The sequence below is a fragment of the Agelaius tricolor genome, unplaced genomic scaffold, assembly GCF_023055355.1.
Source record: "Agelaius tricolor isolate 1412-34295 unplaced genomic scaffold, bAgeTri1.0.p SCAF_8, whole genome shotgun sequence".
NCBI lineage: Eukaryota > Metazoa > Chordata > Aves > Passeriformes > Icteridae > Agelaius > Agelaius tricolor.
The window spans coordinates 20,291,724-20,310,179 of NW_027269268.1; the positions used below are offsets into that span (position 1 = coordinate 20,291,724).

At 39.5% G+C, this 18,456-nt stretch overlaps 1 protein-coding gene across 3 annotated transcripts in view; it reads right to left on the reverse strand.

Annotated features, from left to right (window-relative positions):
• SH3D19 (SH3 domain containing 19) overlaps positions 1–18,456 on the reverse strand; it is an 82,231-nt gene that overhangs the window by 51,981 nt on the left and 11,794 nt on the right. For all 3 annotated transcript variants that reach the window (XM_071431869.1, XM_071431870.1, XM_071431871.1), the window contains exon 2: positions 11,773–11,812. In XM_071431869.1, the coding sequence (XP_071287970.1) occupies positions 11,773–11,812 (40 nt within the window). The remainder of the gene's footprint in view (positions 1–11,772; positions 11,813–18,456) is intronic.

The window sequence follows — 18,456 nt, forward strand, 5'->3', positions numbered from 1 at the left end:
TCAAATTATATGGCAAGACAGTAAATACTGCAGTCTCTAATGGATGATTACAACTTGGAAGAAATAATCACTATCATTTTTTGCCACCCAACTAAATTTAGCTTCAAAAACAAACACCTTGTAGAACAGATTGAACCGGCCCTTGTCAGAGCAACAGCCATAAGAAATACCTCCCCCAACATTTCACAGCCACAGATATCAATGCCCTTCCCTCACCTGTAAGTACCCCCCAAACACATAGCTCTATCACATGCTCCTCCATGCATTTCAATCAATGTGCCACATGTCACCAGGTGAATTAGGCAGAGGAAATTAAAAAGAGCCACAAGTATTAGCTTACCCCAGCAACTAAAAAAACCCCAGAAAAACCAGGGACCAGTGGGGTTACCTTTCTTTTATAACTACCTCTTCATCTCTGACCTCGAACCCTTGATCCATAATTTTTACAGGGACAGGTGTAGAAAATAAGCATTACTTTTTTTCAATCTCCATTTCAACTTAAAGGCCCTGAATTCAGATAACATAAGCAGGCAATTTCTCTAATCTCCACTCTTAGTGATGTCCTTAATTCCAAAGGCAGTAAATCATTCCCATCCTTTTTCTTGTATCAGTCAACCTTCTTGCCTATTGCTAAAATGCCTCTGGGCCTCCAAAAGTAATAGTAACCTTTTCCTTAAGACTACCTAATTGATTGACATGATCTATTTAAAAGCAAAACAACACCATTTTAACTTTCTCAAGAAGCAGCAAAGCTGTAGGGAATGACAGTTCAGTCTCTTGCTCTACAGAACATAGAATGCATTATAAAAAACTAGCAGACATCCAGCTCAAAAGAGCCAAAGAGACTTTTCAACATGCAATGTGAGGTTAAGCTTTGGCACTGCTTGCCACAACACACTGTAGGTGCTAAAAGTGTGAATGAATTCAAAAAAACCCTAATGAAAACCTACTGTTGGCTAATAAATACAAAGTACCACTTCTCTCAGAGAGCAATACCATCAGAGCAAGGGGGGTGATCCTGCCCCTCTGCTCAGCTCTGGTGAGGCACATCTGGAGTGCTGTGTCCAGTTCTGGGCTCCTCACCACAGGAGAGATGGAGCTCCTGGAGCAGGTTCAGAGGAGGGCAACAAAGATGATGATGAGACTGGAGCATCTCCCTTAAAATAACAGGCTAAGAGAGTTGAGCCTGTTCAGCCTTGAGAAAACTGAGAGGGGACCTCATCAATGTCTCGGTATCTGCAGGGAGGGTGACAAAAGGATGGAGCCAGGCTCTGCTCAGTGGTGCCAAGAAACAGGACAAGAGGGAAGGGACAGAAACTGATGCACAGGAAGTTCCACCAAACATGGGAAAGAACTTTTTTACTGCGCAGGTGACTGTGCCAAATTGCCCAGAGAGGTTCTGGATTCTCTCTCACTGGAGATTCTGAAGAACCATCTGGACACAATCGCTGCAATGTGCTCTAGCATTACCCTCCTTGAGCAGGGTCCTTCCCCTGGGTCACAACAACCCCAGGCATTGCTACAGGCCGAGGGAAGAATGGCTGGAAAACTGCCTGGTGGAAAAGGACCTGGGGATGCTGGTTGATAGTCTTTGTTCATGAGCCAGCATACACCCAGGTGGCCCTCCAGGCCTGTCTCAGAAACAGTGTGGCCAGCAGGACCAACACAGTGATTGCTGCTATGTACTTGGCCCTAGTGAGGCCATACCTTGAATTCTGTATTTAGTTTTGGGCTCCTCACTACAAGATGGACACTGAGGTGCTGGGAGTGTCCAAAGAAGGGCAACAAAACTGGTGAAGGGCAGTTGGAGATTTGTGCTCTCCTGGAGCACAAATCTTGTGACAAGCAGCTGAGGGAGTTGGGGGTGTTTATCCTGGAGAAAAGAGGCTCATGCGAAACGTTATTGCTCCCTAAAACCACATGAAAATAGGTTATATCAAGGTGAGGGTCTGTCTCTTCTGCCAAATAACAAGGAAAAGAACAAGAAAAAATGGCTTCAAGTTGCACCACAGAACTGTGTTGTCATTTCAGGTCCATCTTTGGTGAAAAATATAAATCGTGTTACTAACAGAAAGCATTTCTAGTCAGTTCACACTGTAAAAAGTTCATTTAACAGAACTCATTTCCTTGTCAACAACCGCAGAAGGAAGAAGATAGATTGACTAGTAAAGCAAATAATCTTTTGTCCTATACACCAGTAAGGTGTGGTGAGAAGGCCTCTCCTGCAGCTGTCATTAATGTACTTGTTCCATTATATTCTTCTCTTTCCTCCTACCTTCACCTGTGAGGAGCACTACATGCTTTTAGCTATTCATGGACCTATTATTTTAGAAGGGGCCATGGAAAAAAGGCAATAAAACAACACAGTGGTTTTAAAAACAGTTGTCCAAAGAAACTGTGAAACTTCCTGACCTGGTGCAATCACAAAATGATATCAGGATTGTTTGAACTATACTGTATTCATGGAATCATAAAATCATCAAGGTTGGAAGGGACCTTTAAGATCATCAAGTTCAACTGTCAACCAGGCACTACCACTGTAACCCCTGAACCACTAAACCACTAAGTTGTATCATCCAGCACCAGATCCAGATGTCTCTTGACCACCTCCAAGGATGGTGACTCCACTACCTCCCTGGGCAATCTACTCCAATGCCTGACTACTATAACAGTGATTTATTTTTTTTAATAATGTCTAATCTCAATCTCCTGTGTCTCAGTTTAAGGCCATTTCCTCTAGTCCTCTCACTTCTCCAACCTTCTTTCTGGATACTGGTGTGTGAGGGGATGGAGAAGCAGAAGTCCAATGACATGAAATAGAAGAATTATAATAGTAAAACCAAAGCTGTTTCTTTTTACTAAGCATTTATTCCAAGCAAAAGTATTGCTTAATAAAAACGTGATATCGCTGAGGTACTTCTTTTGCTTCAACCAGATTATTATGCTATAGATCAAAAGAGAGATTTAATACAGTAATTACTGCTTGTGGTTGGAACACCCTGATTAGATTTGGACCTCCTCTTTAATTAGAAGTCAACCTTTGCCTCAAGCCTCAGGAGAAGGCAGTGTCCACTGTAGTCAGATGACAAGCCTCTTGTAACAACAATGCTCCCAAGATTAAGATGCAGCTATGCATACTTATAAAGACCATACTTCTATGAATCTTTTCCATATTTAGGGTTGCATGGTCTAACTTTAGTCCTCAGTAGCAGGGGACCTCCCTGGGGCATGAGAGACCTGCTGGTGACCTGCCTTAGTTGTAAGCCTCCAAGGGAACAGGCAACACGACGTTTTGTATCACTGGATCTTAGTTCTCTTCTTGAAGCTGAAGCAGCTGGAACAGATGAAAAAGCAGTTCATCCTTGTCTATACTAGGGACTAATACTAGCTCAGTCGAGCCTGTGATTTGTCACAGATGGCCAAAACTAGGACAAATGCAGTATGCAAACATGGCTTAAATTCAAATGGTGATGCTTGCACTGAGCAAAATACCATTTTTGAACAGAGAAATTTTATAGAAAAATCAGAAATGCAATCTCTCACAAACGACAGAATCGGAGTCAAAAGTACAACTGTGCAAACTGCACATAATACCGTACATTATACTAAAATACATTTAAGAGGAAGAAATTATCAATGTGACAGGCCTCACTAGGAATACTTTGCCCCCATGATGTAGTAAGAATGCAACTGTTACAGGCTTTAAAAGAGTACTTGATCAATCATTTCAATGTTCAACCTGCCAAATCAGACGCTGGTACTTGAGGTAACTGATTCCCTATACTAGAATAAAGAACAAAGACACCAAAGAAATAACTTACAATGAAATTACAAAGTAGGTGAGTGGTACATTAAGAGAACAAAATAAAAAAGAATGAAATAACAATCTCTTCTCTTTTGTGCACATCAGAGTAAGAAGCCATAGAAACGAATACAATATAACTGCAAACAGAGCTCTCCCACTCAAATTCCAGAGGCAAAAGAAAATGTAGATACTGAGCCTAGACAGAAACCTACATAAATCCTTAGGGAAATAAACAAAAGCTCCAACACTCTTAAAATATCAACATGAAATTCTTTCAGAGACAACCTCACGATTAATATTTCTGCGTTCCAAGTCTACAACCTGCTGAGTCTGCCTCCTCAGCCCTGACACATATCCTACAGGCTTCTCTTAGCAGCTCCTCCTCCTTTTCTGTTTTCTTTGAGAACATTATAAATACCTTTGGAAAGAATTCTCTCCCAGCCCTCCTTCCCAGCTACCACAAACTTCATCTGCTGTTCATCATTGAAATGTCTTGGAGAGAAACAAAATTATAAAGAAGGAAAATTATAACCATGACTGATTAACTTGGCTTAAAAAATGTGCAATTGTGTCCTTCCTGAAACCACCTTTCTTAGAACTAATGTCTATCCTGGTTGTTCATGCCCCAGATAATTCTCCTAATGCACAAGGAGTGTGGCCATGTGTCTGGATGGTCCTCAGTACTTTCTATAGAAGTCTATTCTGAAAGATGATGGGATGGTGAAACTTGCTCATGTACACAAGATGCCCAAAGAAGCAGTGAAATTCTTTCAGCGAAGACAGAGGGTGAGCCTTTTTCTCTTTATTCTTTCAACAACCATCTCATTTGCAGCGTTATTTTCCATTATGAATTAGAATAAGCACTGGAGAGCAGCCCAGACAACGGAAAGAGTTGTTCAGGGCACCAGAGCAAACAGTCTTCCAGAATTCCCTTTGCAGAAACCAGGAATAGAGCACTCTTTTTATTAAAACAAATCTCTCTTCTCTGTTTAGGATCTAGGAGGCTGGCTAGGATACACCCTTCACAATAACTCTTTACTGCTATCTGTGAGATGAATAGGCAAAAATCCCCAACACAACAGTGACAAATGGCCAACATTAAAACAAACACCCCCAGGAACAGGCTCTAGATACTCTTCTGATCCCTAACTGCCAAAAACTACGCTGAACCCATCTGCCATTTATTCCTCAGCTCTACCTGTGATTTTTTTTTTCCTCATTTACAGATAAGTATAAACTGAGCAGAGTAAAAATTAACATTGCGAATTAAAAATTAAGTATAATGATTTATTGTGGCAAAGAAGCTACCAAAAAAACAAGCTGCACAAAATTGCTCCAGCTTATTCTACTTCCAGAAGCAACAGCTCCAAGGTGAAAACACGTGCTGATGAGAAACATGAGATAAACAAAAGAAAGACACATAAGTAGATTCCAATCTCAAACTGCACCAGTTTAAATCTATATTTAACCTGTGGGATTGCACTGAGTGAGTGAGTAAATCCAAAATTTATCTCTTAGACTGAAAATAAAGGAGTCACATGAGCCTACTTTTAAGATAACAAGAAAAGTCATAACTCAGAGCCCCTGTTTCCAGTTCTGCTATTGACCGATTGTGGAACTTGCAAGAAATCACTCTGCCCCCCTATGCTGAACCTGCTTCATCTGTGAATTGGAGACACAGCTATTTTTTTCCCTGGAGACCAGCCTTGTGATCCAACTAACCACATGAGCACTGACAGCAGCCCAAAGGAGAGAATGAGACCTTTCCTTCTTGGAGCAACACAGGCTTAGCTCAGCTCAGGGCAATTGTGAAACTGCACCCCAAGGATTTGGAAAGGAGACTAGATACTTTTTAGAACTACCCTGACTTCTGACCTACTGGGAGGGTACAAAAGCAGGACATTTCTATTTTCACAGCCTAAAAGCATGCTTAGAGCAAGAGTAACTTGATAGTCTCTAGCCTTAAAAATTGCAAAAGCTAAATATAATGAATAAGAGTATCACTGTAAAACATCCCCCAACATTCATTCTTTCTTCCACACATTACCCTTCCCATTCAGATGGAGTGCCAGCAAGGTTCAAAGTCTCAAACTTCAGATGTGTATTACAGTCTGTTACACTGGCTGGATGGGCAAAAGCCTGAAATTTTCCTGTGTAAAACAGAAGCACTGACAAGGCTGTTCACACATTGCTAGTAGACAACACAAGGGTTTTAAACAACAGTGATGAAAAACTGTACTACAGGATGTTTTTGTGAATGAATTCGGTCCTCCTGGATATGAAGTAGTCCAGATTTTAGACTGTTCCTTTTGGTAGTGTTTCCCACAGCACAATCGTTTGGAAATAAAGTTGGTAAATGACAGACAAGCAGCCTCAGAGTGGGCTGAAAGTAAGTAGGCTCAATCTCTCGTTCCTGGGAGATTTTCAAATCTTGGCTATAAAAAAACATCATGGGTCTGACCTAACATCAGCATCTTCCCACTATGAGCACCATGCTTGATTAAATGACCTGCATGACCTTCCCTCCATTCAGTGATTCTCAGTACAGAAGCAGCAGAAGTCTCTCCACACTGCCCCTTTGACTAAGACAGAGCATTCACCAACAATATAAAGTTTAACGAAGACAAATGCCAGATTCTATACCTCAGATAGGGTACATACTGAATGTACATACAGACTGGGGAACGAGAGGCTGGAGCAGCACTGCAGAAAGGGAGCTGGGGGTCCTGGTCCATGGCATTGAATGGGAGTCACTGAGCCCTGGCAGCCAGGAGGGCCAGCCCTGTCCTGGGGGGCAGCAGGCACAGCCAGGCGAGGGAGGGATTGTCCTGCTCTGCTCTGAGCTGGGGCAGCCTCAGCTCCAGTGCTGGGGGCAGCTCTGGGTGACACAAGATCAGAAAGACACTGAGCCTTTAGAGAGTGTCCAGAGGGCAACAAGGATGGCAAAGGGCTTGAGGGGAAGCTGTGTGAGGGGTGGCTGAGGTCACTGGGGCTGTTCAGCCTGGAGCAGAGGAGACTGAGGGGAGACCTCATTGCAGTCACGACTTCCTGCTGACAGGAAGAGCAGAAGCAGACACTGATCTCTTCTCTGTGGTGACCAGTGACAGGACCTGAGGGAATGGCCTGAATCTATGGTTAGGGGAGGTTTAGGTTGGATATTAGGAAAAGGTTCTTCACCCAGAGGATGTTTGGGCATTGGAACAGCTCCCCAGGAAAATGGTCACAGCACCAGCCTGACAGAGTTCAAGAAGCATTTGGACAATGCTCTCAGGCACAGGGTGTTACTCTTGGGGATGGTTCTGTCCAGGGCCAGGAGTTAGATTTCAATGACCCTTGTGGGTAATTTCCAACTCAGGATATTCTATGATCTGGTGAAACTATTAAATGACTGACTGTAATGGTTACAACATAGAAAAACCTGTTACTGTTTTCTCAAGACCTCAAAAGCATACTGATTTGCAAAACCACCTCATTTTAATTATAAAGAGGGGACAGTTCCACCACATTCTCAAGCCAGTGCCTTAGGATTTCCTTCATGCTCTGTTAAACACTTAAGATCTTCATTAAAGAGTGTCTTTTCAGGTTTCACAGATGATCTGGGAAAACACATTCTTAAGGGATAGTCTGACTGTTACTGCAGTATCTCTTAAACACAGAGATTAAAATCAACATTATGTAGCAGAGGAAATAGAAATGCAGAGAAGCTTTCATTAATGGAATTCTGCTAAAAAAACCCCCAAACAATTAAAACCAAAGTCAGATACAAAATACCATTCATAAAAATGATCACTTGATTTACCAGAGCTTCACTTAAGGGATCAGTAGCCCCTTTGATCAGCCACTACAAGTGCTTGTTTATAAAGGAACAAAAGATGACTTTTGTCTATTTGTATTGTTGACTTGATGCATTTTAAATTAAAAAAAAGCTCAATTTACTGCAATCAAATGAAGGCAACCAGCTGTAAAAGAACTTAAACATATTACAGTCACCAGGCAGACTATATGCAGTAAAACCTAGGATCTGTTTCTAGAAATGAACTAATTCTTTTTATCCCCCTTCCCATTTTTCACAGTAGAAACTGATATTTCTGACTTGAAGTCAAGTGATTGATACCCTACTAAATCTCTCAATAAATTGCTGCAGCTGTTAGCTACCTTCATCTGCTCATCTCCAAGGTCAAGGAAACTACAAAGAATTATACCAAATTATAGGACTGTGTTTCAGGATTTTTTGATCAATAATCCTTAACCAAAAGAAGAAAAAAAAATCCAGTTCCTTCTACAAGCTTTACTTACCTTCAGGGATTAACTGCAAATATGTAGATGCCTGAAATCTTCTTTTCTATTGCTATCATATTTTCAGTTTGAAAACATTTAGAGGAATAAAGACCTACTTCTTTTGACCTAATTGACTTGTGTTACAGCAGTGCATGACCTGAAGCTATCAGAGATAACAGTACAAGCATGACCTGACAGTAAAATCAAGAATTATAATTACAGACCACTGTTACCAGTAGAGATATATTTTCATACTGTCTGAAATGTAACAATTGAAGGGTGGCTATTAGGTCATGAAACTAAATGTCTCTTGATTAAAATTAACATAGCAATAGGTATTATCTGGATTGAGTGAACATTTGTTTTGATCTTACTAACGTGCTATATTTAACAAAAAATCAGTGCAGAGCAGTACATGAAATAGATACACAGGCCCTGTTCTGCTACTCCTTGCCTTACCTAAACTCTCCTGAGTGCCAGATGGTTGATAATCACCAAAAGAGGCAGAAGATAATGTAATAATGCACGTTTTGTAAAGGTTAGCTATTTCCCTCCCTTTCAATCATTATCTGTGGTCTTCAGTTTATCCACTCTCCAGGTTTCTTCCCCATGCCATGCTAGATCCCTGTATCGCTCTCAGAATGCTCTCTCTTTCTGTAGCATTTCTCCCATGCTAAACATTTGACAGGCTAATACCAAATCAGAATATTTGTCAGAGTTCCTGATACTGCTGTAAAAATTCTTCTAAATGGCATCACCCTATAATAAAGTACTATATTAAATGTATAAAGTACTATATTAATGACCATTTATATACTGTTCTACCTAGAACAGTTTTTTTAATGTCTTTCATTGCAAGTGAATTATGTCCAAAGGTATGTTTTAAAACTGATCCTGTCTCACTGTATATAAACTCTTCATCCCTAATACTACAAAGACTCAAGCACAAGCTTGAAATACATCTAGAAATACATAGGCAGAGACATATGTAAGAACAGGAGATTGGAAAGGGCAAGCTTTAGTACCTTGAAATCACAAGAAATATTGTTATGTGACCTTTTTGTTATGATGATCATGTTCCAGACCACAACCTAACGTTACAATACATGAGGAAGAGTTGGTGGTGGATATCTGGGCCTTCTTTTGGTCTCTTCTTATCCCAGTGTTCCACATTTATACTTAGACTTGACAGACTTCTGGGCAAGATCTTGTCAGAGTTTTGTATGAAACAATAAACTACTTCTCTGAATCTCTCTTGGAAACATCTATGTCTGCTATTTCAACTTAGGTTATCTACCTTTCTCAAGGCTCACTGCTTATTCCTTCATCTTGTCAGCTGATCTACCCATGTCCACGTCCAATACTTCATAGTAATTCTAGTGCAGAAACTCTTGTTTCCAGACCTTGAGTTCAGGACATGCAGTGTCATTTCTGTTCCACTTGAGACCATGAGAGGGGTAGTATCTTGTGTGTTTAAGCTATGCATCCCTAAACATGCAGTTTAAGGAATAAGTAGCCAAGATGCCTCTGAACCATTGTATTTTCTTCTTCCGTTGTCATGAACTGCTCCCAGAGAGGACAGTGTCCAAACTGAGGTAGGTCATCATAAAATGGAATAAAACTGTCCCCAGTAACATTCAAACAGCTTGGAAATGCTGCCTATGTTACAAGAGAAGAGTGCTTTACACTTCAGTTTTAGCTGTGCATACTTCATAATTTAGCTTTCCCTCAGGTCTTCTATCAAGGGGCTCTGGCCTTGATGCAACTGCAGCTCTTTTCCAGGGCATGACATGGCCAGACTTGGGATAAGAATCTCACCCAGCAATCTGTCACCACAGAACAGTGCTTCTAATTATAATGAGAGATGAACCACTGAGTGCAGCAATATCAATTAGCAGAGTACATCATTTAAGTAAGGCAGGCTGCTCCTGTTCCAGTCTAGAAACAGTAATGAGACATGCACAAAACAACACCACCCTTCAAATGGTGGCTTGTCTTCCTCACAGCCCATGACACAATGGCCAGTGAGACTAAGAAGGGGGTAGAAGATACATAGATATGGTCAGAAAGCACATGCACTACTTACAGGAATGAAAGACTACTGAAAGCTGCATTTCTCTCAACATTATGACCAATCTACATTATACTCTTAATTACTCTGTGCTTTCCACATGAGAATTTGGAGACTGTAGTCCAGGCAACTTAGGGCAGTGTTTTATTGCCAAAAAAAAAAAATGGTCTACATTTGACCTTCCAATTCCATGGAAAAAAATTTGAAGTTTTACTTTGCTTTTGGTCCAAAATCAAACTTATAAAACACACTCCAGAGCAAAAAGATACTGGTGAGAACAACTAGGGAGAAGAAAGAGGAAGAGATTGAAGCTATTTCAACCTTAAACTAAACATTTTGATAAAGTAAGTTTTCTTTTTTACAATGGTTTCGATTTGTTTGACATTATTGTAATATGACATGATCTAATGAAAGTTCTAACATTTAGACTGTAACCACAAATTTTTTAGAAAATAAAAGAAAAAAGTTCAGTATTTTTAAGTATTAAAGGAAATCAGCACATGCAGTGATTGAGCCTTTAAGCAGATAAAAGTATTCTAAGACAAAGGCAATACCCCCCTGCAACTTAAACACGCTGCTGGAATCAGCTACAGTGCTGAGGCAGATGGGGGAGGGAAGGGAAAATCCTCTCCCATCACATCACACAATAGATACAACACATCAAGTGTGCTGTAAGAAAACGCTACACTGTTCTTTCAGCTATAAATCCTAGCCCACTGTACTGTAAAACTGTACCAAAAAGGAAAAAATGTAGACTGTAAAAATCAAATGAAAAGGTCAGGTCATGTCAAAAGCCTGGACACCAGGGGAATTTTTTGGAAAGACTTTTCACAAAGGAATGGGAGAGCCAGTGTTCGCTGGTCTGCTCTATCACTTTGGTTCATTAAAATTCCACTATCTGCCACATGACATGGACAAAATCCTATTCCCCAGTGGAGAACTGAAAGACAGTTTGAAAATGAGGCAATAGAGAAAGAGATTATTTAAAAATCAGAGGATAAGAAGAACTACAGAATATTCAGAAGCTTAATGGAAAATATGGCCTTGCAAATCAATAGCCTAGAAGTTCATGACAAATCCTGATGGAAACTAAATAAACACAACGTGTTGGTGTATGTGTGTATGGGCTCTGTTTAAAACACTTTTGTTTATTTCTTGTGAAACCTTGGGTATGATGGGATCAGAGTCAATGGAATAAATAATAAAGTGTTGCTATTTTTGAACCAAGAATTACTTTCCTAGCTATAGAAGCAAAGAGTTCAAAGTAGTAAGTCATGAGGGGCTTCTTGTTTTAAACCACAGTTTTACCAAACAACCCTGTGCATGATACATAAACAAGCATTTGGAGTTTCAGTGTGTACAATTACAATCTAGCAAGTCCTATTAATTTCTTGAAAAAAGAACTTTGCCCATAAAGAATATAAAACAATTATTTTTAACACAAACTTATTTTGTTTAACACAAAACTTATTTTACATTACTGTTACCAAAACAGAGAAATAGAAGAATGACATTTTTATATTTCTGGCCAATTTCCTAGTTCACCCAATAAAAGGAAGAAATTAGGGTAAAAAAAAGAAAGAGAAGGGAAGAATAAATAGAGAAATACAGTTCTTACCCTGAAGAGCGGCAGTCTGGTTTATTTCTTTCTGAGCGATCTGTGAGAAAGGAGGCATAATATCAGCACAGAAGTTGGATGTTCTTTAGCAATACTAGTACAGAAGTCTTAAGAGAACTGTGAAACCATATGACTAGCAAAACCAAAAGGTGATTCTGTTCTAAAACTGTTTTCCCACACTGAACTAGACTGCCTAAGACCAAGTAAAATTACTGCAAGTTTAACATTTGTTACAATTCCTCCACTCAAAACACAGTGTATTTAATGTTTTGTATTAATGCTTTGGAAGCTTCTCCTCCCTTTAGCTGAAATGAATAGTGCTTTAGTTCAGGATAAAAATAAGGGAGAGGGAAGAGGAAAAAAGAAAAACCACAGATTACTCAGCTCAAAAAAATCATTCCATGAATCATGGCTGGCAGAGTTCCCTGACAGGATGGGAGAAAAATCAGCAGTTGGTTGCAGCAACATCTGCAAATACACTGAATCCAGTGCAACCCCACCATTAACTCTTCAGCTTCTGGGGGTTCAAAATACTGAATTTTTCTGTGTTTTTAGAAAAGGTTTTCTTTATCCTGTAAGTATTTCAAGTAGCTTATTTGGACTAATGAGATTGACCCACAAATATCTACATATAAAGCTCCAGCATGCACCAAAAGTATAAAATATTTCTCTCAAGAGTTATGATTATTGTACAAGCATTATAAAATAACTGCAGTGCTATGATATTAGAATTAATATATTATCTTTTATATTTTAAGTCCAGAATATCTTTTACTGCATGACTTTTGAACTACTTGAAAAGCTGAGGCTGTTGTCCACCTAAAATGCATATATTCTAAAATTAGAGGAGGGGGGTTTAATCTTTTAATGCAGAAAGATCCACTATACAAGCAGAAGTTAATTCCTACAGCTGCACATAATCTCCACTGACCATGGTGCTTTTGCTTCTAATTTGATCTCTGTGTATTTTAAACAGAAAGCTATTTTTCGTGTGTTAATAAACACTTTACTGAAAAGCTTGTCTATACAGAAGACTCTTCCTAAAAAAATTTTCACGCTCACAGATTGTATTTTCAATCTTAAAGCTCTGCATTTGAAATAAAATTTGCTCTGTTAACAGTACATATTTGTTTGTGCAGTTTTATTTCCTGTGTAAAAGAAATATTTTCCTCTCCAAGCTTTATGTGCTCATTTGATTAAGCTTTCATTAAAGTGGTAAAAAAATTATCTCATGTCAATTGTGCTTAAAAGTATGTAATGCTTTTTCCATCCATAGGTGCTCCTACTGAGCTGTCATAGCCACACAGTTATAATTTATTGTCTTCCTGACTCACGGCGATCTTCATTTCATCACACTGTGTGCAACTCTGCTAGCAGAAGCAGCATGGTATAGCTCTGGAATAGCTCAAACCAGAGCTGCAGCAGCAGCAGCTCTTCAAACACACACTCCTTCCATCCTTACCATGTAACCTCCTTACCTGGGAGCACTGAACAAAATGAGACTGGACCTCCTACTGAAATCTGTTTGCCATCTGTTGCTTGTTCTCAGCATCTCCTGCTCTGTGAGCAGCCACAATCTAACAGCATTCAGACAAAGCCCCCCCACTGCTGAAACAATCGTGTGAATGAGCGAGTGAAAAGGAAGAAACCGAGTCGGAGCACATGTAAGCACAGCCTCTGGGAGCTCTCCCACACAGCCCATGGCCAGTCAGCAGATCCTCCACTGCCCGCCCACACTGCTGCAACCTGCTCTTTCAGGAAATCAATGTGATTCCCTTCTCCCTTTTATTTTCATTCCCGTTTCAGCATTTCAATGCTATATTTGGTTTTGCACATTTTATTTTCTGATAAACTTAATGAGAGCACACCATCCACACACACAATGATCTTCTTGAAAAGAACAAATTGTAATCCTACAAGCAAAGAGCCAACATTTTAAAACAGAACTAAAACCTCCACTACATTAGGTTTGCTGTGACCTTAACCTTTAAAATTTGTTTTAGTTTCAAGTGTAATGAGAGACTCAAGGAGTTCAATCTTTCAGCTATGTGCTTGGAGTCAATTAGGGGGTGAAGTCACTGTACCAGGAGGTGTTTAAGGAAAGACTGGACATGGCACTTGGTGCCATGGTCTGATTGACAAGGTGGTGTGGTCAAAGGTTGGACTCAATCTCAGAAGTCTTTTCCAACCAAATTGATCCTGTGATTCTGTATATTTTGCATTTCTAAATGCTATTTTGGCATTAGGTACAAGCATCAATTCAAATAATGACACACCTCTACAAACACTAGAATATGAAAGCCTAGAAAAAACAGGCAATTTTTTTTGCAATACACACACACACACACAGATCTAATCTTTCCATTCTGTAGGCAAATCCTTGACTTAAAAAAAGCTGAGTCTCAAAAGTGCATGCCCACAACTGATTTTCTTTTCTCTATACATGTTACCTCAACAGTAGAGAGATGTCTTTGTAATCTTTTCTAACAGAAATAAGCAAGAAGACTGTATAGTTAGAAAGATCTGAAAATGAAATCCTGCACTACATATTTTCCTCAATATCAAAGATACAAATTGCTATAAAACATTACAGGACATTATGTCCTGCTAGCAGAAAACTGTATATTCTTCAATCCTAAACTCTGGAAACCAAACACTCTGTGTGTCGAATCAGAGCAAACACTGAATGCTGCTGGACTAGCACTTAAAATGAACAAACAAGCCTGTCTGCACTCTGGCATAGGAAATGCACACGAAAAAATGCCACTTCTAGTGACAGATACTACCTTCCAGACACAAGACACCAGTACTATCCTCCCTATCCTTCTGTTGCTAAAAGCAATAAAATTCTTTACTGTGTATGCAGCTGTAGTATAATATGTTAGGAATTTACAAGCAGCTAGTACTCACAAGCTACAAAACCGGACTGTACAATCCTAAGTTTATTTTAGTTAATGAAGTTCTTTCTGCCTGTCCTCCAATCCATAATTTGCATAGCCAAAGATCTGCAGTCTCTCAATCCGTGAGAACTGACCATGCTCCAACTTCCGGCAGACCATACTTGAGATTTTCTCCACTTCATACTCACATCTACTATTTACAAAATCTTTGCTGCCCTCATAACATTACAGCCATACAGGAGAAATGTATTAGCCTTGTTCAGAAGCAGGATATAGTGCAAGGAGCAGTTAGTAGGTGCAGCAGACGAGGTTGAAGAAGTCAGAGACTCCTGGCTGAAGTTGGGAAGATTGTTGTCCAGTTCTAAGCACAGCAGAGGAATCAAGGAAAACATTAAGGCACAAAAATCTGCTCTTCATACCACAATAATATGGCAAATCTAGCATTTCTTTACAAAATCATGCTCTGCGTATTTCAGCGGCAGCATGGATACCTTATGCCTTTTTTCAGTATGCAAAAGCTGAGTGGCAGACAGAAATGCCATGCACCAGTTGCTTTCAGAAAAAAAGGTGATTCTCTTACACTCTAAGTTTGGGAAAATTAGTTCCTTTTGTTGTTTGTTTTTAAAACGGCATAAAAGTTTTTCTTCTCAAGGAAAATATAAGTATAATCATCAGGAGAAAAATAACTGGGTCAACATCATTTCAGTTGCTCCACAAACCTGAAATAGCTTAAGTTTTTGCCAAAAAGACCACCAATGCAGAAAACAGTATCTTTTAAGGCAATCACTCTTGTTTCTGGAAGACAAGCAAAGCAAAGGAAAAAGGCAACCCACACTCAGTAGAGCCATTATTTTCCTCTGTTTATTTTGCAAGCTTCTTCAAAGCATCTTGTTGCTAAGAGTGACTTCAACTGAAAAATTTGCTCTCACTAGAAAAAAATTCAAGTATAAACATAAAATGTTGAAAAATGAGTGGAAAGTTAACAGACATTCTGCTGCATCAAACTGCAAAGCTACTGGGGAACCTTCAATGCAATTACCTCCTGAGGCTGGTAACTTCCCACTTTTAACCCCATTCCACAGCTTGATCTCTTAAAAGCTGAAGGGAGGAAAGGGGGGCACATGCCATTCCCATTTCTGGGAAATAGAGTTTAACTATGCCTGCTGAATTGACCAGCCAGCAAAAGAGGCAGGGCACTAACACTCTCCAGGAAGACATGTAGTTAGAGCAACCAGCAGTCTCCATGTCAGCAGTTTTTAGCCCCCAATGGCCCAGCAGTGGTTTCACAGAGAAAGCAAGCATGATGTGCTACTGTAACAATGACAAACCTCCAAATAAACCAAGCAATGGAAACCATGGGCTTTTAAGCAGCGCTGTCAAACATCAAAATATAGAGAGAAATCATGTTTTCAGGATAAGCAAATTATTGGAAGAGGCTGTACAACTTTCATCCTGATGATGCATCTGAATGCATCAATTCCCAGTGAGTTTTGAAGGCCATCAGGCCTTGACAAAGCCAGACACTAAGACCAATACAGCAGCTTTACAAAGCATCGTGCTGAAAATGTGATGCCACTGTTTCAGTCATATACATCTAGACCACAGCTAAATGGTGCACCAGTCCCTGCCAGACAACTGAATCAAAAACTCCAAATTTTCATTTCTAATTGCCAGTGTAGATGGGGCCCTCACTCAAAGGAATTGCACATTTTCTGGAAAGAAGATCTGCATTTATGGGGGATTTTCAATGCTAGTTGCTTTATTTTAACTGGAACAAGCAGTAACTGCCACTGATACTGCCACCTTTCTGCCTGTTTGTTAAGGCATATTGTGGCTCAAAGCCACTCTTCCTTCCCTTCAGCACTTCCCTCAGGTATGGAACCAGAACAATGCAAATTGATTCCACTGTGTAGAATCTACTATAAATTTTGGTCAATTTTGTTAGGAACAGTCATACAGCAAAACTCATAAAACTGAACATTTGTTTAATATTTTAATATTTTAACAGCAGAGTCCCTTATCAGTTGTTTAAAAGACTGAAGGCTCAAGCAGAGATTAATGAGAGGCTTGGAAGGAACTTTAAAAATTTACTTTATGTATAGCTTTCCCTTTACTGCAAAAGGCTACAAAATCAGGACATGCTCGGAGTTTTTAATTGTAAAGGTGGACAGTTTTTATACTTACTTTAAATTCTACAGTATGCTGTTGACTTCCAGAGCAGTACACTGCCAGGAAGAAAACAATATTATAACATCCCCCACAATGAAATTATAGTAGTCTGTCAGTTTTAGTGTTAAACAGTAACTGAGTCTGTAAGCACAAAGCATTGCTGCAGTTTTTTATACTTGGAGTAATGCTTTTTTTCCCCCACTCTTAAACACAACTGATAGATGGCTGGGGGTGGACCCCAACACACAGCTGAGAACACAATGAACCTCTGCAGTCGAGTATTTAATTTTGAAACCTACTGATCACCATAAAGCATGTAATTATCCCAAAACTTTAAGTTATAGTATCTTTACCTTGCTAAAAAGGTTAAAAATAAACTATAATCATCTTTAAAGCCTTTAGTGCACTTTTAAGCGCACAACATATAAGTGAAAAAGGATTTTACTGGACAGCAGAGGCCACATTTGCCAATGCTACATTTGCTGTTGATTAGTTTTTGTGACTCTGAAGTTCTACCCCCTCATTCTTGCTCCTACATTTCTCCTGCACTGCAACAGCAAAAGTGTGTGTGCATCAGTGTGAGCACATGTGCCAGCAAAAGAGGGGGCAGATGCAGAAAACAAAAGAGAAAGGAAACAGACTGCGTAAGCTATCACCATTTCTCTAAAAGGTTTGTGCTGTAAGAACCTAGACTAAACTCAGCACTGGGAACTGGGCTTGTTCTTAAGCCAAAAATGATAAACAAAGTATATAAGCAATCAAATACACCTACTACATACATATGTTACCACACTTTTGCCTTCTACCACAGTTGTTTAAAGAGGAAACTTAGGACACAGCTGCTTCTAAAGCTCTTTTAAAAAAAAATTAGCAACTCCTGGAAGTACAAATCCCCACATCTTCATTAAAAACATCCCAGCTGATCAGTGCAATGTAATTCTTAGATTATGTACTTCAAGTATAACTAGACACAGGTATCAGTTCACCACCAGTATCACAGTGGGAGCTACTCTAGATGAGCCCTACTACTGATTTTTTTATACTTTCCTAAGGAAAGTATTAATTGACTCAACATTTTGATGAACAGAAGACTTATAACCACAAAATACGTTTCTCTCTAGGCATTTCTAAAATGTTAAATCTACATTTCTGAAAAATAATTCTCTGATGTTGCTAGCATTGCCATTAAAAGCAAATTATCTTTTATCTTTTTATAAGAGTACCTTTTTCTTCCTGAATCAGAGATTTAGCATGCCTGCAGAGATTCTGCATATTCCTCAGCTAGATCACAGAGCTCACTCGGTCCTACCTATGTCTGCCTGTCAAAGGGTGCTGATACACATACAAAAAATGCAATAGTTAGATGTGTGAATAAACTTGTCCTTCTGACACTGTATTTAACAGACTATCATATAAGCATTCATACACAATATGCAAGATCCAAATTTATTCCATTGTTCTCCTCCTCAGGCGTCTGCCTTACTTGAGAACCAGAACATCCAGCACCAAAAGTGCCTCCAGCTTTGAACACTTCTGTGTAGGTTCACCTGTCACAACATACTGCTGAGGTGGAAAACCTCAACAACAAAAGTCCCCAGTGTAATCTTATGGATTA